This window comes from Canis lupus, chromosome 2 (genome assembly GCF_003254725.2).
Source record: "Canis lupus dingo isolate Sandy chromosome 2, ASM325472v2, whole genome shotgun sequence".
NCBI lineage: Eukaryota > Metazoa > Chordata > Mammalia > Carnivora > Canidae > Canis > Canis lupus.
Genome location: NC_064244.1, coordinates 57,422,051 through 57,437,406, shown reverse-complemented (window position 1 = coordinate 57,437,406; position 15,356 = coordinate 57,422,051). Strand labels below are relative to the sequence as shown.

The following is a 15,356-nucleotide window of genomic DNA, read 5'->3' as shown; positions in this document are numbered from 1 at the left end:
TCCTTAGGGGCCCCTCAGATGGTCACAAGAAAGAAACCCACTGCAGGTAGCTCCCCTCTGCAGGCAAAGAGCCCCTTTTCTAATTGAATTGGACTCCTTTTTGGTGCCAGGCCCCTGCTCAGCGCCTCAGATGCTCCTTGCTCACCACTTGAGCACAGGCAACTCACCCCTTCTGCCCACTAAAATAATGCTGACACAGCCTCTTTCTGCCGAAAGCAGGCCTGCTGCCGAGGATTCCTCTAAAGCATCTCATTAAAGGCAGGTGTCTCCATGCCATCTCACCTGGCAGATTCAATGATGTGTGCGATTGTGTTCTGATTAACAGTTTCCCCCGGATTTAATATAAATCTGCTGGTTAAAGAGGGTTTAGAAATTAAGCATCAAAAATTAAAACTACCTGCAATTTCATTACCTAGAACAGGGCTGGGGAAAAGATAAAAGAACTTTTTATTTATTGTTGCTTATACCTACTTTGGTCGCCTAAACTTCATCCCTGTGGCAGAGCCCAGCTGGCAAATCCCTCCTCTCTGGGGCATACCTTCAAGTATTTCAGTAACAACTAACCTTCCCTGAGTTCCAGATGAACTCATCCTATTCTCATGAGAGCTGTATGAGGCGCCTAATTTGTAGATGGGGAAATGGAGGCTGAGAGAGGTCAAGTCACTTCGCCATGGGTGCACAGCCAGTGAGGGGCAGAAGCAGAGATCTGAATCCATCCGGTGCAGGATCGTTGCCTCCTCTCCTCCAGATTAGACATACACCATACCTTTTCCTTACACTCACACTGAGCAGCTCAAGTGTTCATCCATTCATTGTTTCTCACATTCGTTCATTTATTAAGTCACCTGACGTTCCTGAGCTCAGGTTGGGTGCTAGATGCAAGCTCAGGCCGCCCCTACATCACCTACCCACACCTGCCACACTCTCAGGACTCTGCCCCAAGAACCCAAACTCCATTTATTACAAAAGACTGGGTTTATCACATTGTACTGTAAACAGGTCTCCCTGACCCCAAGGTTCAGAGAGGGAGCCTGGGTCAAGGCCGCAATGGCCCCCTTTGACATCCCCCTCACCCCTGCATGAAGGTCCTTGGTGGAACAGGGTGCTGAGACCAGGCCTTGGAGTGGTCCCGTGTTTATAAGACCAAATGGGTCCAAGGACCCCGCACACATATGTACATGTATAAAACACAGGCCACGGCTTCCCTTCCACGGGGTGTTGCCAGAGCAGGATCATTGGCGCCCACCCTGGGAGAGGAGGAAGACAGCCATGGCAGGGAGCACTGGCAGCTGCCTCGGCTGGAGCGGCCGGTCAGCCCGGACACCAAGGGACCTGTGGTCACAGGCTGGTCCTAGAGTGGCAGCTCTAGGCCACTTGGATCTGCAGGTCCTCGTCTTCATCCAGGTCACTGGCTCCATCCCCAGCCTCCTCGGTGCCGAAGCGAGCACTTCGGATCTTCCCAAAGAGGGGTGCGTTCTGCTGCTGCCTGCGGAGCCTGTGGAGCCAGGAGGCAGGAGGGAGGACAGGAGGGTTGGGGGCAGTCTGTCACAGGGGGTGGGGGGAACACTGCAAGTGACTGAGCCTTCCCTAGCACTTCCCTGCTGCCAGGCACCAGCTGGGACCTTCTCCCTCCAGTATCCCATGTCACAGCATCCTCCTGGAAGCCGCTGAGGTGAGGGAGGTGCTACTGTCACCCTCGTTTTACAGACGAGGAAACTGAGGCACAGAGTAGTCAGGTAATTTGCCTAGTCCCCTAGACCGCAGGGAGAGAGGCTGGGCTCTGCAGTGGGCCCGGGCCAGAGAGTCAAAGCAGACACTAAAGGTCGTACTGCTAGGATTCGAACCTATGCCACGATGGGAGAGAGTTTGGGGGTGGTGGGTCTGAGTCCCCTAGATCCCCAATGACAGTGAAAAAGTGCTCCACCCTAGTTCTTCCCCACACTGAATTCCTAAAGCCAAAGTTTATGAGGGCTGGTGGAGGAAATGCCCATCCCCCAGCGGAGTGGCCGCCTTGGCTCCATCTTACTGGAAGGCATGAATTATTAACACGGCAGGGAGGGGGCCAGGCGGGGGCCTCCATTACGGGCTGTGATTTAGTGAGCTGTCCCCGGAACATTAAAGCACAAAAAGTTGGAAAATAAAACGAGGCAGCGGTCCTGGGCAGCCCTGCCCTCCCCGTTGGAAGCGCTGGAGAGGCTGGGTACATACAGCCTGCCTGCCTCCTTCGGAACAACGTGGCCAACGCTGTGGTAAAGCCTGGTAAAGCCCGGGGCTCGGGGCCTCTGAGGGGGTATGACTGGGTGGGGGCGCAGAGTGGGCAGCCTGGGCCCCCATGCAACATTTTATGGACATCACCCCAGGCAGATGGGGAAACTGAGGCTAGGCTGGCCACGTCACACAGCTGTCAGGTCTGTATTCCTAGCCACTCTCAGCACATGGCAGCATACAGTATGTGCTCTGTAAATGGGGGCAGTGATGGCTGGGGGGTGGGGTTGGGGAGGGGCTGTCTGGCTGGACCACCTGCCAGCTGTGTGGCCGGGGAAACACCCTCTTAGGCCTTAGTTTCCTTATCTGTCAGCTTTCTAGAAAAAAAATCTTCTACTTCCCTTCTGTCATAGGAGCGTGATTCTTGTACAACGTGGGACCCAAACAGAAGTACAACTCCTCCCCCCAACCAGAGCCCCCAGCAGCCTCCCCTGGATGCGAGGGGAGGAGCAACAGCAGCAGCTGACAGGTCCTCTGCACATACAATGTGCCAGGCACTTTTATAAGCTCAGTTAAACTGACACAGAGAGGTTAAGCAAGTGGCCCAAGACCACACAGACCATTTCCAAGCTAGTAAGTGTAGATTCCCACCCACCCAGGCAGTCTGGCTGCAGAGCCTGCGTCGCTCTGTCCCGTGGAATCAGAGGATGCGAGTAAGGGCCTGGCACAGGGAGACAGCACAGTGGTCCTGACGCCCCTGGCTGGTGGGGAGTGCTTGTGGATTTAGGAGGGCCTTGGACTTGGCTCTCTGTCACCTTATGGGCCTAGGGAGAGTACAGGGAGAGGGGGCGACTCACAGAGTATTGGGATGGGTGGTCAGGGGAGGGAGGAAGAGTGTGCTGGGTGGGTCCCCCAGAGACGCCTTGGTCGTTCCTTGGTTCCTCACCAAGGCTTTGGCTGATGGGTTGGGCCTACCATGAGGGCTGGGGCTCCTCCCTGCTTCCCTGTGCTCCTATCCCTCTGATTCCAGCCGGCTTGGGGTTCACTGCAGCCCGGGGACCCTGAGGGCTGCTTGTTCTTGCTGCCCCTGACTCCCCAGATCCTTTGGACCTGACCTTTCCAGCCTCCCCTTCCTTCCCTCTCACCACCCACCCACCTGCTTGCTAGCCGGTCACAGGTCACACAGGTCACACGTAGGAGGTGGTTGCAGGGCTCTCAGCTGCTCTCACTTCCTGCACTTTCCTGCCTTGATTTCCTGGCCCTGGCCCTTCCTGCCTGGAGGGGACAGGATTCTGGCCCCAGGCGTTCTGGGTCTCTTCCTTCCCCACCTTCCCCTCTAGTCAACCTTGACCCGGGAGGAAGTCTCCTGCCCTGTTTCTGTGTCCTGGCTGGGAATCCTGCCCCCGCAGCCACGCCACCCCCCTCCGCCCCTGCCCCCATCCCCGCTGCTGCAATCAGGGCTGTGCGCCCACCTGGACTGCAGATGCTCCAGCTGCACTTGGAGGTTCTCGCTCTGCTCTGTCTGCTCGTCCAGCGACCGCTGCAGCTTACGTGCCTGGTTGTGGGCCTCGTCCAGCTGGAGGGGGAGCAGGGCCAAGGGCGCAAAGGTCACCTTGGGTCAGCCTGGCCTGTCGTCTGCCCAGGACCAGCCACTCCTGCCATTCCTCTGCCTTTCCTAAGAGCAATCCCTGTCTGTCCCTTGAGGCCCAGACCTAAGGCCCACCTCCTCCAAGGAAGCTTCCCTTTGCTCCTTGCCATCCCTGCCACCCTTGCCTTCCAAATCTACATATTTTCCGAGACCCTGAGCTACTGATTCGGCCATCAGCCCGCCTACCGCTCTCTCCCTATGGGTCTTTTTGTCTGACCATTCATCTGTGGACTAACATCTGCCCACGGAGACACCTACCTACCCCTTGCCACTGCTTATTCTACTTGGCCAACCATTCACCCCATTCTATCTGCTTCTACTCTCCTAGACACACCTATCATCCCATCTGTCCACCCTTCTGTCCATTCACCCTTCAATGTGCTGTTCCAACCTAGTTATCTAGCCATCTTTCCACTGTCCACAGTCATCTATCTTTTCCGTGCATCTATATACTCATGAATCCATATACTCATTGGTCATTCATCCAGTCACCCACCTATCCATCCACCTATCCACCCATCCATCCAACCACTATCTCCCCATCCCCCTACCCAACCACCCACTCATCCACTCACCCATCCACACACCTATCTACCCATCCACCCATCTAGTCACCCACTCATCCATCCAGTTACCTACCCAACAGACCTATCTATCCACCCATCCACCCATCCAGTTACCTACCCATCCATTCACCCTTCCAGTCACCCCCCTATCCACCCATCTACCCATCCAATCACCTACCCATCCATCACCCATCCAGTCACTTATCAGACATCTATTGTTATATTTCATCCATCCCCCTCCCCCTCCCTTCCTCATCTACCAGCCCTCTATTTTCTCAGCCATCTGTTCATCCATCCGTGGAGTTACTTTCTTGTTCCATTTCCACATCTAGGTGCTACACAGACCACCGACATGTCCACCCACTCACCCCTCCACTAATCTATCCAGCTACTCATCCACCCTGCCTGTCTGTTTTTCTTTGCACACTATCTACCACCCACCAGACGCTGCCATCTCTGCCCCCGCCCCCACCCCCCACCCTCCCCTGGGCCCCTCTGGGCACTGGGGTCCCAGCTCACAGTGACACGGACGGCCCCTGCAGCCCCGCACCTACCGCAGCTGAGGCATGAGGCCACCCTCGGGCCCCAGTGGGTGCTCACCTCGTCCTCGGCCTGGGCCAGCTCCTTCTTGAGCTCCTCCACCCGTAGCCGCAGCTTCTTCACTTCTGCCTCGTGCTGCTCCACTCGCCGGTTGGCGTGTGCCAACTCGGCCACCTTCTCCTGAAACTGCTTCTTCAGCTTGGCGTGCACGTGCTTCAGGTCTGCTAGCTCCTGCGGGGAGGACGGTGTCAGGGGGTACCTGTCGGTTCTCTGTGTGCCTCCCACGCCCAGAATGAGGCCTACACACAGCAGGGGCTCTGCAGACGTGCGGCCGATGCGGTGGGTTCCGTGCCAGAGTGAACATCGAGCACGGGCACGGGGCCCACCGGGGTCCAGGGCCGGCACCACCTCTACCTCAGCCGGCCCGTGGGCTGGAGCTGGACACAGTGGGTGCTTGGCCCTGGCTGCAGTGGGGGCTGCCCCAGCCCCCCGCCCGGCCCCAGCCGTACCACCCACTCCCCCACCTTGTTCTTCTCAAAAAGTGCGGCCTGGCTGGCCCGCAGGTCACAGTCCAGTGCGCTGGCCGTCTGCCTCCGCCGTCGGGCCAGTGCCTCCTCCAGGTCCCCCACCTGTGCCCGCAGCTTCTTGTTCTCCCGTTCCAGGCCTAGCTTCTCAGTCTCCAGCCGCTCACGGCGACCCCACTCAGCGGCGTTCTCTGCCTGCAGCCGCTCCATCTACCGCAGGGCAGGACAGGGTCAGGGCTCCAGGGGGAAGGGGGCACAGGAGGGCCTGAGCTGCCTCCCCCCTGCCCCCCCGCTCCCCCTCCTCCTCGTCCTCCTGGAGCCATTTTTGGCTCCAGGAAGCAGATCCAGCTGCAGCAGCTATAATTAACCTGGGCTGGTTTCATGGTGTGCAGGATGTGGGGGTGCTTCTGGTCCCCTGGTCCCTGTGTGGGAGAGAGGCCCACTGTCCCCTGCAGCCCGCCCACAGACCGGAGCACCTTCTGGGTGTGGCTGGCCCTCACCTCAGCACACAGACCTGGTTCTTGCCCTCTTCTGGATGGTTGGCTGATGGAGGCAAGGCCCCGGCCCCCCACCCCCCTACCTCCCCACACCAGCCCCAAGCCCATCCGGGTCCTGCCGGTGGCCTCACCTCACCCCTCAGCTCAGCCATCTTCCTGTCCATGCTGGACCGTGCACCTAGCTCGTCCTCCAGGTCTTCGGACATGCGACCCAGCTCGTCCTGGTGGGCCTCCTTCAGGATGCTGAGCTGCAGGACACAGCATAGCCCGGTTCTGTGACAAGCACCTGGGTACACCCCTGGAACCGGCTCCAGGGTCATGGGTGCTGGGGCAGGAGCGCTCAGCAAGGAGCCTGATGTGAAATCCAGACGCACCCCTGGGTATCCAGGACAGAGCCTAAATCTGCCTGCTTGTGCCACTTCCTCCTACCTCATGACCATCTGCCTCCCAGAGTCCACTCGTGGCTCCTGTCACCCCATCTTCCACAACAGCAGCCCAGAATGAGCTCTTTAAAAAGATAAATCCAATTGTATTCCCATCCCTGGGTTCCTTAGGATAAGGCTCGACTCCTTTCTATGCTCTCACAAATATGGCTGGACTCTTGCCCATCTCTCCTTTCTCCCCTTAGTTCACTGTGCTCCAGCCTCGAGTCCACAAACACACCGAGTTCCTGTCTACCCCTGGGCCTTTGCATATACGGTTTTCTCTACCTGGTGTACTCTTTCCAGGATTATTTTTATTTTATTTTATTATTTTATTTTATTATTTTATTTTTTAATTATTTTTTTTACAGGGTTGACTTTTCACAGTTCTTGGGCCTTGGCCTAGATGCCCCCTCCTCAGGGAGGCCTCTTTCACCCTCCCTGACTACAAGTGGTGCCTCCTTTCTTGTCCGTCCCATTCCCCACCAGGATGTGAGCTCGGGAGGACAGAGAGCTTGTGTGTCCACCTTTGTATCCCTATGTGGCCTTGGCACTGGGTGGCCCTGTGAACTGGCTGAATGCGCCTGGTGGATCCGAACAGGGTCTGCGTGTGGGTGCGGGCTTGGCCACATCAGGATTGCCTGCAGTGGTGGCCACATGGTGTAGGCCCTGCACTGCGCATGTGCCGTGCATGAAGAAAACCAACAAACTATCACTCTGTGTGATGATGGGGACGAGCCCCAAATCCACGACACTGAGGAAAAGAAGCCAGTTACAAAGGAGAATCTTTAGAATTATCTGCTAAACTGAGCACTCATGCTTTATTCACTTTTCTGCAAATGGTTCATCATTTGAAAAGACTCAAAAGGCAGATTTCTGCCCCCCTGCTCCCCAAGATGTCACTTGAGGAGGGCGAGCGTTTTAGGGTCTTCCCTAAGAGAGTCTACCATGAGACAGTGTCAGTTGCTTCCAGGGCAGTTCCAGGCTCTGAGGGCTGGCATCTCCGCGCACCTTCTGGAAATGTCCCGGGTCCTGCAGACTTTCCCCAGGTGGCCGCGCCCCCTGGTGGCCACGGGGGCCTGCACGGGAGGCAGGGGCAGCCACCCAGGGGGCCCCGCTGGCCGAGTCCCCATACTGCAGGCCCTCTGCCAGCTGGCGCCTCAGTTTTGTCATTTACAAAATGGGGACCTCAGGGTCCAGCGTCCTTGACTGCCCCGAGGCAGGAGTGACAGGGAGCACACACTAGACTCGGTGAATCCTCCATCCAGACTTGTCCCCTTCAGCCTGGTTGAGGAAGTCCAGTGAGGTCTGGTTCCCTGGTGACCTCATCCCTCACAAGGGTGGCTTCTTTAGGTCTTGCCTTAAATGTCACCTTCTGGGAGAGGCCATTCTTTTTTTTTTTTTCCCCCTTAATTTTCATTTTTTATTTATTTACTTACTGCTTTGTCATTTTATTTTATTTTCTTATTTTTTTAGACATGGCATTCTTGACCTGCCATCCCAGCTCCCTTATCCTGTCTGACTCCTTCATATTTTATGAATTTACCTGCCCAGTTACTGTTGGGATCTCCATGCCCCACTCCACAGCCCCTCCCTCCCCAAGGTAAGCTTCTGAAAACAGGGACACAGCCTGCTCGAGCACTCAGGATAGCATGTGGCTCATGGCCAGCGTTTGACAGGGAATGACCAAACTCCCTTCTTTCTCCCACTGCTGAAATTCAACAGTGCGGTGCTGCTTCCTCTAGGAAGACCACTGTTTCTGAGACTCACCTGCTTGAGCATTTCCTGCTTGGTCTTGTTCAGCTCCTCGTACTTGATCTTCCACTGGCTTAGCTCCCCTTCCAGCTTCTCAATGTTCCTGCTCAGTGTCAGTTTATCCCTGGAGAGAGGAAGAGGAGAGACAGACATGGGGAGGGCCCACTGAGGCTCTCTGCTGAGAGTCCTCCTGTGCAGCCTACACCAGTACAGTCTGTGTCTGAAGTCTTTGCCTCAGCATTCAAGGCCCTGGCACCCCATACTATGGCAGGCATGCCAATTTTGCATTCCTTCTGGAGCTGTCCACCTCTGACCCCCTGTACAATTGCGGATGCCCAACTCACAAGTGGGCAGGTCACCGGGACTCCAGGGCATTGGTCATCCCTGCGTAAGAGTCTCAGGCTCAACAGCCAAATATGACCTCTGTTCTTGTATGTACTGTGGTTGCCTGTAAGGCACAGTCCTGGGGTCAGAAAAGCTGGAAAACATGGTCCAGTGGGTCTTGGATGGAGGGGTCACCTCTGGTCATTATCACTGGGTTGGGGGGATGGTCTCCTATGATCCCCACTCTGCACTCTGATCTGTGCATGAATGAGATGCTGTGGGTAAAGAGCATGAGACCTGGCCCCTGGCACACAGTAGGTGCTCAACTAACAGCTATATTTATTCTTACTCTTCAGCATGCTTGCCTCCTGACAGCCCTCCCTCTCGGGGAACCGGACATTTCACGCCTCTCACATGGGCTTCTCAGAGGAGACAATGCCACCCTCTAGGAGGCATTTCTGGTAATCAGGCATGACTGGGTCACTCAGTGGGCGGGGATGAGGGTTGCCTCTGTCCTGCACTGAATGCCAAGGGCCATCCCACCCACCCCGGAATTATCTTGCATCCCCATGTAACATGTGCATGTCCTGTTGGACATCCCTGGGGGTGAAAATCATCTGAGCCTAGACCTTCACTCTGATTTACATATAAACAGAAAGTATCTTTTGTACTAACAGAGCGTTTCCCCAGGAACAGAATCGGTGTGTAAACTGAGGGAATGTTGGGCTTTGCTTTGTTCAGAACTTTGTTCAGAAAGGCCGTTACTCTCAGGAAATCTTGTCACCACCATGACGGCACTGGTGTATCTGAGTGGCCGACCCCACAATCTACACCTGTAGTTTTTGTGGCTGTCCTGGGAGGTGAGCCCATACACACAACGCCTGACTCTGAGGGCGCACTATGCTGGGAGTACCTGCTGGGAGGGTTATCGTCACCACCCTTCTTTGGAAAGGCACCAGATTCTGACTACATCTGTCTCTTGGACACCGTGGGTTTCAACCACATGGGTCCATATACACGTGGGTCGTTTTGATAAATACAGTACGGCATCGTATTTTTCTTTTTCTAAATGTTTTCTTTCCTCTAGCTTCCTTTCTTGTAAGAATACAGCACATAATACATAGAATACACACGATACATGTTGATCGACTATTTATATTACCAGTAAGGCTTCTGGCCAACAATTGGCTATTAGTAAAGTTTTGGGGGGATCAAATTTTAGGGAGTCAGATTTTCAACTGCACGAGGGGGGTTGTCAGTGCCCCTGACCCCAACATTGTTCAAAGAACAACTACACTTCGTTATTTCCTCTAGTGGAGCTGGGCCTGAGCATGTCCACATCACATTATATATATTTGGTTACAAACACCCTTCATGGGACCTGGGTGGTGCAGCGGTTTGGCGCCTGCCTTTGGCCCAGGGCACGATCCTGGAGACCTGGGATCGACTCCCACGTCGGGCTCCTGGTGCATGGAGCCTGCTTCTCCCTCTGCCTATGTCTCTGCCTCTTTCTCTCTCTCTGTGTGTGACTATCATAAATAAATTTAAAAAAAATTAAAAAACAAACAAACAAACACCCTTCATTTATGCTTTATCTTTCGGGTTAGTGAAACAGATTGCTTTTTGCCCGTCTTGCTTAAACAGAAATTTATGGTCTTGCAGTCCTGGTGGCTAGAAGTCTAAGCTCAAGCGGTCAGTCTGCAGGGCTGGTTCTGTCTAAGGCCCATGAGAGGGAGCCTGTCCTCTCGTTTCTGGGAGTCTGCGGGCCATCTCTGGTGTTCTTTGACTTACAGAAGCATCCCCCTGATCTTTGCCTTTTTTTTTTTTTTAAGTAGGCTCTCTGCCCAACATGGGGCTTGAGCTCACAACCCCATATCAAGAGTTGCTTGCTCCACTGCCTGAGCCAGACAGGCGTCTCCCGATCTCTGTCTTCATACTATCCATGCCTTTAATTTCTAGACAGAAAAGGGGGTGTTACAAAATGTTCATTATAATCAGGCCTGTCCCTTGATCAAGGTCACTGGTGACCTCCATATTCTAAATCTGCTGGTCAGTGCTTAGCCCTCTTCTTCCTTGATCAGTTGCTCACTCCCTCCTCCATGAACACAGTGCGCCTGGTTTCCCTGACCCTTCCCAGACTCCCTTCTCCTGTTTCCTCTGCCGCTTGGCTCTTTCTCTGATCTCTAAACTCTGGCTGACTCCAGGGCCACATCCTCTGACCTCCCTCACCCAGCTCACAGCTTTTGAAATCACCTATTCACTGCTGACTCCTGTGTTTTTACCTCCAGCCCAGATCTCCCTCATGAAGTCCAGACTCATTCATGTACCCAGCTGCCTCCCTGTCATCTCAAATTCAACTAGTCCAAACCTGAATTCCCATCTGCAACCCTTCAGCCTCCTTGACCCTCCCTTCCCTGCTTTTACCTTTGCCCATGACACTGTCTCCCCACTAGGACAGAAGCTCCATGAGGCGGGGGGTGGGGAGGGCTTGGGTTCAATTATAGCCATATCCTCACTGCTAATTCCAGGTCTGACCCAGAACAAATGCACGATACATATTATTTAAATTAACAACACAAAACTTGCACTGGGTGCTCCAGTTACAGTACATTGCTCCAAAATTCCAAGCCTAAATAGTGCCCTTCACCTTCAGCAAGTCTCATGTTCCATGACATGGACTTTCATCCTGTGATCCTGATGGTGCCTTGGTGTGCCTCCCCCCACCCCCCCTCCCAGGCCCTGTTTCCCTCCTGGAACTCACTCTCGCTCCTTGAGCAACACCTTCTGGGACTCATCCAACCGCAGCCGCAGGGCAGTCAACTTGGATGTATCCTCCTCAATGGTGGCTGTGTCTTCCCAGGGTAGCCGGCTGCGCTCCTGGCGGCCTGAGCTGCTCCGTGGGACCCCGGCCCCCATGCTTCGTGCCTCCCAGCAGCCATCAGGCTCCTCTGGTCTGTTCTTCAGCAGGCTCTCCACTAGCTCCAGCTCCTGTAGAGACCAAGGTGGAGGATGGACCGGTGGCTGCTGAGCCCTCACCCCCCATTGCCGACTTCATGAACTTTCCTAGGTCCTGACCTTGGGCAAGTCACACAGCCCTTGTGGGCCCCAATTTCCTCTTTTGGAGCCTGCCTCTCCATCCCCTCTACTGGGCCTCTCCCTTTCACCTCCTGGAACTGCATACAGAGTCAGCCACCAAAGTTCCCTGTTATCTTAGGAGATTTCCCAGGAAAGGTGGTAAGGTCCCTGTCACTGGAAGTATGCAAACATATGGTGGGACCTGATGTGAATGGATGCAGAAACAGGGACTCCTACAATGGATAGGAACTAGATTTCCTCAAAAGGAATTCTGGCTCTAAGATTCCATTCTTTAGGAGCAAACGCTAAGGTACTGGAAAGTAGGTGACATAAAAGATGCACAGGAAAGCAACCCCTGTGAGCAGAACCAGCTCCTAGACAGGAAGTAGTGAAAGACTATTGACTCAAAAAAAAAAAAAAAAAAAAAAAGACTATTGACTCAGTGCCAAGCACCACCCTTTCCCCCATCCCCCCGGCTTCTTATTCCCCTTTGCCCATCCAGCCTTGCCCCTGCTGCACCCCAGGCCTGCCTCTGACCACAAATCTGAAACATCCATGGCCTCTGTTCCTCCAGCCTGGCTTCCCCCATGACCTTTCTAGATGAGTCTATGCCAGCTCCTTCCCTGTCTGGCCCTGTTTCCCTGTGTGGATGGGGACAGTGGCCCTGAGAACTACCTGTGAAGAGAGGTTCTACTAATGTATCTCAGACACAGTCTGGGTGGTGGCCTCAAATGCCACCTGGTTCAAAGCCCTATTTCACAAATGGGGAAACAGGGAGAGAAGGGACTGGTTCTGGGTCACAGAACACAGAAGTGGCTGGGCTGGAGAAAAAGAATCAGACCAAAACCCCAAGGCCTCTGCCACTGCACCTGCTAGCTCCTGGAATGCAACTTTCAACCACAGCAAGGACAGGACAGGAATAGCACCGTGAGGCTAGCTGACAGGGGCTGTCATCATCTGTCCCAAAGAAGAGCAACAAATGCCACCTCCAGACACCAGGCAGGCCTGGGAGTACTGGAGGCATCAGCCACCAGGAGGCAGCAGTGCCCACTCTAGCCTGCAGGGGTGGCAGGGGCTGGGCAGGGGAGGGGAGAGAAGGGGAAGGGGTAGCCAAGAATCTCAGCTGGAGGAGCTGGACTGCCTGAGGATGGAGCTGGGAGGAACCTGAGCCTGGACTCTGCTCTTAGAAGGCCTGCTCAGTCAGGGGCCGCTGCCCTCACACCCACCATTCCTGCTCCAGCCATCCTGATTTGGAGGTCACCTGGGTTCAACTACCCAGCACTCCAGTCACCAGGTGGGAGACCTTAGTACTTAATCTCTCTGTGCCTCAGTGTGCTCATCCACAAAGCAAACACCTCTTGGGATTGTGATTGGATTAATTAGATCCTGCACATGCCAGCGTAGTGCTCTCTGTAGGTGCCCACAGGATGATGGGAGCTGTCATTCCCCGGCTCTGGGCTTTTGCATGCCTAGAAAGCCAGCTTGCGTATTTCCAGCTAATTCGTTCCCATCAGCTTGAATGGGACCTCTTCTAGGAAAGCTTGTGTGAAGCCCCCTCCCCAGAGCCTGGTTCAGGGACCTTCTCTGTGCTTCTAGTACCCTAACAACCTCCACCTCTCAGGCTTTGACTGATGCGGTTGTAAATGTTGACTCCTAACCACCTCCCCACCCATTCAAGTTGAAAGAAGGAATGGACTCAGTTCTGCGGCTAACGGATGCCTACCAGGCAGGTGCTCCCATCGGCTGCTGTCCCGAAGGGGCGATTCTAGGGTTCTGTTGGCTGCTTAGGCGCAGGAGTGGAGAACACCAGGTCCCAGGCCTCTCCACCCTCTCCACCGCCGCCAGAAGACTGGCGCCCTGAGTCCCGGCGGCGCAGCGGAGGCGATGCAGGAGAGTGAAGCCTCCCGGGCGACCGAGCCCTCCGGGTCCCCCTCGCGGCCCCGCCCTCCGCCCTCGGGCCCCCAGCGCCCAGGCCCTGCCACGAGCCCGCCTCCTCGCCAGCCCCACCCGCGCCGCGCACCTGGCTGCCGGCGGGCGCTTCGGCCCCGACGTCGCGCACCGGCTCCTGCTCCCGCTCAGGCTCGGGCTCGGGCTCCGGCCCGTCGGGCGTCCTGTCGGCGGCCCCCCGGGCGCCCCGCAGCCGCGCCAGCTCGCGGCCCCGCGCCTCGCACTCGCCCTGCGCCTCCTGGCGCTCGCGCCGCGCGCCCGCCAGCTCCTTGGTGAGCGCGTCGAGGCGCTGGCGCAGCTGGCGCACCTCCTCGCGGGCGCGGTTGCGCTCGGCGCGCACCTTGCTCCACTTCTCGCGCCAGTTGGCCGTGCAGTCGGACCACCAGCGCATGGTCTTCTCCATCTGCGCCGCCCGCGCGCGCGCCTCCTCCAGCTCCCGCAGCCGCAGCTCCTCGCGGCTCTCCCAGTCCCCGTCGGCCAGCAGCGCGGGCGGCGGCGGCAGCGGCAGCGGCAGCGGCAGCGCGGGCGGCGGCCCCGGCGAGGGCGTGCCGCTGGGCGGCGTGGGCGGCAGCGAGTCGGCGGGGCCCCCGCGCTCGGGCGACGGGCTGCCCAGGATGGTCAGCAGGCTGCCCTTGGACAGCTGCGGAGACTCGGCCAGCCGGGGGCTGGGCCCGTGGCTCATGGTGCGGCCGGCCGGGCGGGCCCCGGGGTCCACCTCGGGGCGGGCTCAGCGGCGGCGCGGGGGCGGCCGGGTGTGCATGACGACGGCCACCGGTCCCCGCCGCTCTCCCGGCCGCCGCCCGGGGCGGGACGCCTCCTCCTCGGACCTGTCGGAGAACGCAACCGTTAGCAGGTCGTGGCCCCCATCTGTCCATACGGGCAGGGCGCGGTTTGCTCCAGGGAAGGCCCCAGGGAGGCGTGGTGGTGGGCAAGGGCTGTGGCCGCTTCCTCCCCGGCTTCCAGACACCCCCTCCAGTCCCTTCATCCTGCGGCCAAGGCAGCCCATCAAAACCCTGATCTGCTGCTGTCCTTGACTTCTAAGTCGCATTTCACCGAGCGAATGGCCCCCCCATCTCCACCCCAAGTGCAGCATGCTTGCACACCGACATTACTCCCAGGAGTCCCCTCCCTGCCTCTTTCTGCGCTGAGCTAACTCTTCTCATCCTTAAAATTTATGAGATACCACTCCTCCTGGAAGTCCTCCGGGACCACCTGAAGCCAGGTGGCCAGCCACGCCTGTGCCTCCATTAGTAGTGTGACCAACCTCACCTACCATTTATCTGTTTCCCTGCCTGCTCCCCATCCTCACCCCAGGCTGTGGGTTTGCTGAGTGCAGGGCTGGCTCTTGGCCACTGTTTCTGTCCCAGCATATGATGACAATGACGATGACATTTGTAGAGGGCCAACTACAGGCCAGGTGCCACGCCCACGGCCTTATGTGGACTATCTCATTTATTCCTCTCAATAGACTCAAGGAAGAGACTGCCATTTACGCCAGAGGAAAGAGGAGGCTCGGAAAGGTTCAAGCCCACATGTGATTCCAGATGCGGTATCTAGGAGCCCAAATGCAAACACTGGTAAGAGTATGGTGAAAGCAACGCATGCTCTGGTGTTCTGATGGGTGTCTAGATGGCAGGGGTGGGGACCAGTGGGTGTGCAGTGTGGTGAGGGGTCCCATCGCTGGGCTCTGCTATTCATCAGCCACATCACTTTAAAGGAAAGTGAGTCACAGGTCCTCCTCCTCTCTGTCCCTCTCTCCCTCCACTGTGGTCTTGCGTGGATCACCACCACCAGCAGCCCCTTGGGATGTCACACTCTCCCTTCCCTATTGAGCTGAGCCTGTCCCACAAATC

General features: G+C 56.4%; 1 protein-coding gene across 2 annotated transcripts; it reads right to left on the bottom strand.

Annotated features, from left to right (window-relative positions):
* Positions 1-812: 812 nt before the first annotated feature.
* CCDC102A (coiled-coil domain containing 102A) lies at positions 813-14,330 on the bottom strand. Of its 2 annotated transcripts, XM_049104011.1 has the most exons (9): positions 13,577-14,330; positions 11,243-11,469; positions 8,173-8,281; positions 6,112-6,228; positions 5,484-5,693; positions 5,020-5,190; positions 3,678-3,781; positions 3,362-3,480; positions 1,358-1,495 (listed from the first exon to the last, which is right to left on the bottom strand). In XM_049104011.1, the coding sequence occupies exons 1-8, from the start codon at positions 14,183-14,185 to the stop codon at positions 3,393-3,395; spliced, it is 1,635 nt and encodes a 544-aa protein (XP_048959968.1). In that variant the 5' UTR covers positions 14,186-14,330; the 3' UTR covers positions 1,358-1,495; positions 3,362-3,392. The 2 variants fall into 2 exon arrangements, with proteins under 2 accessions (XP_035569510.1, XP_048959968.1); XM_035713617.2 differs by lacking the exon at positions 3,362-3,480 and having other exon boundaries at positions 813-1,495.
* Positions 14,331-15,356: the final 1,026 nt, after the last annotated feature.

Excerpts from the sequence above, each read along its gene's own strand:
- CCDC102A (XM_035713617.2), bottom strand. The coding sequence starts at position 14,185 with ATGAGCCACGGGCCCAGCCCCCGGCTGGCCGAGTCTCCGCAGCTGTCC. Across the intron at positions 6,229-8,172 it reads AGCAGGAAATGCTCAAGCAG|CTCAGCATCCTGAAGGAGGC; the intron begins GTGAGTCTCAGA and ends TGTGTCCTGCAG. Across the intron at positions 3,782-5,019 it reads TGGCCCAGGCCGAGGACGAG|CTGGACGAGGCCCACAACCA; the intron begins GTGAGCACCCAC and ends CTCCCCCTCCAG.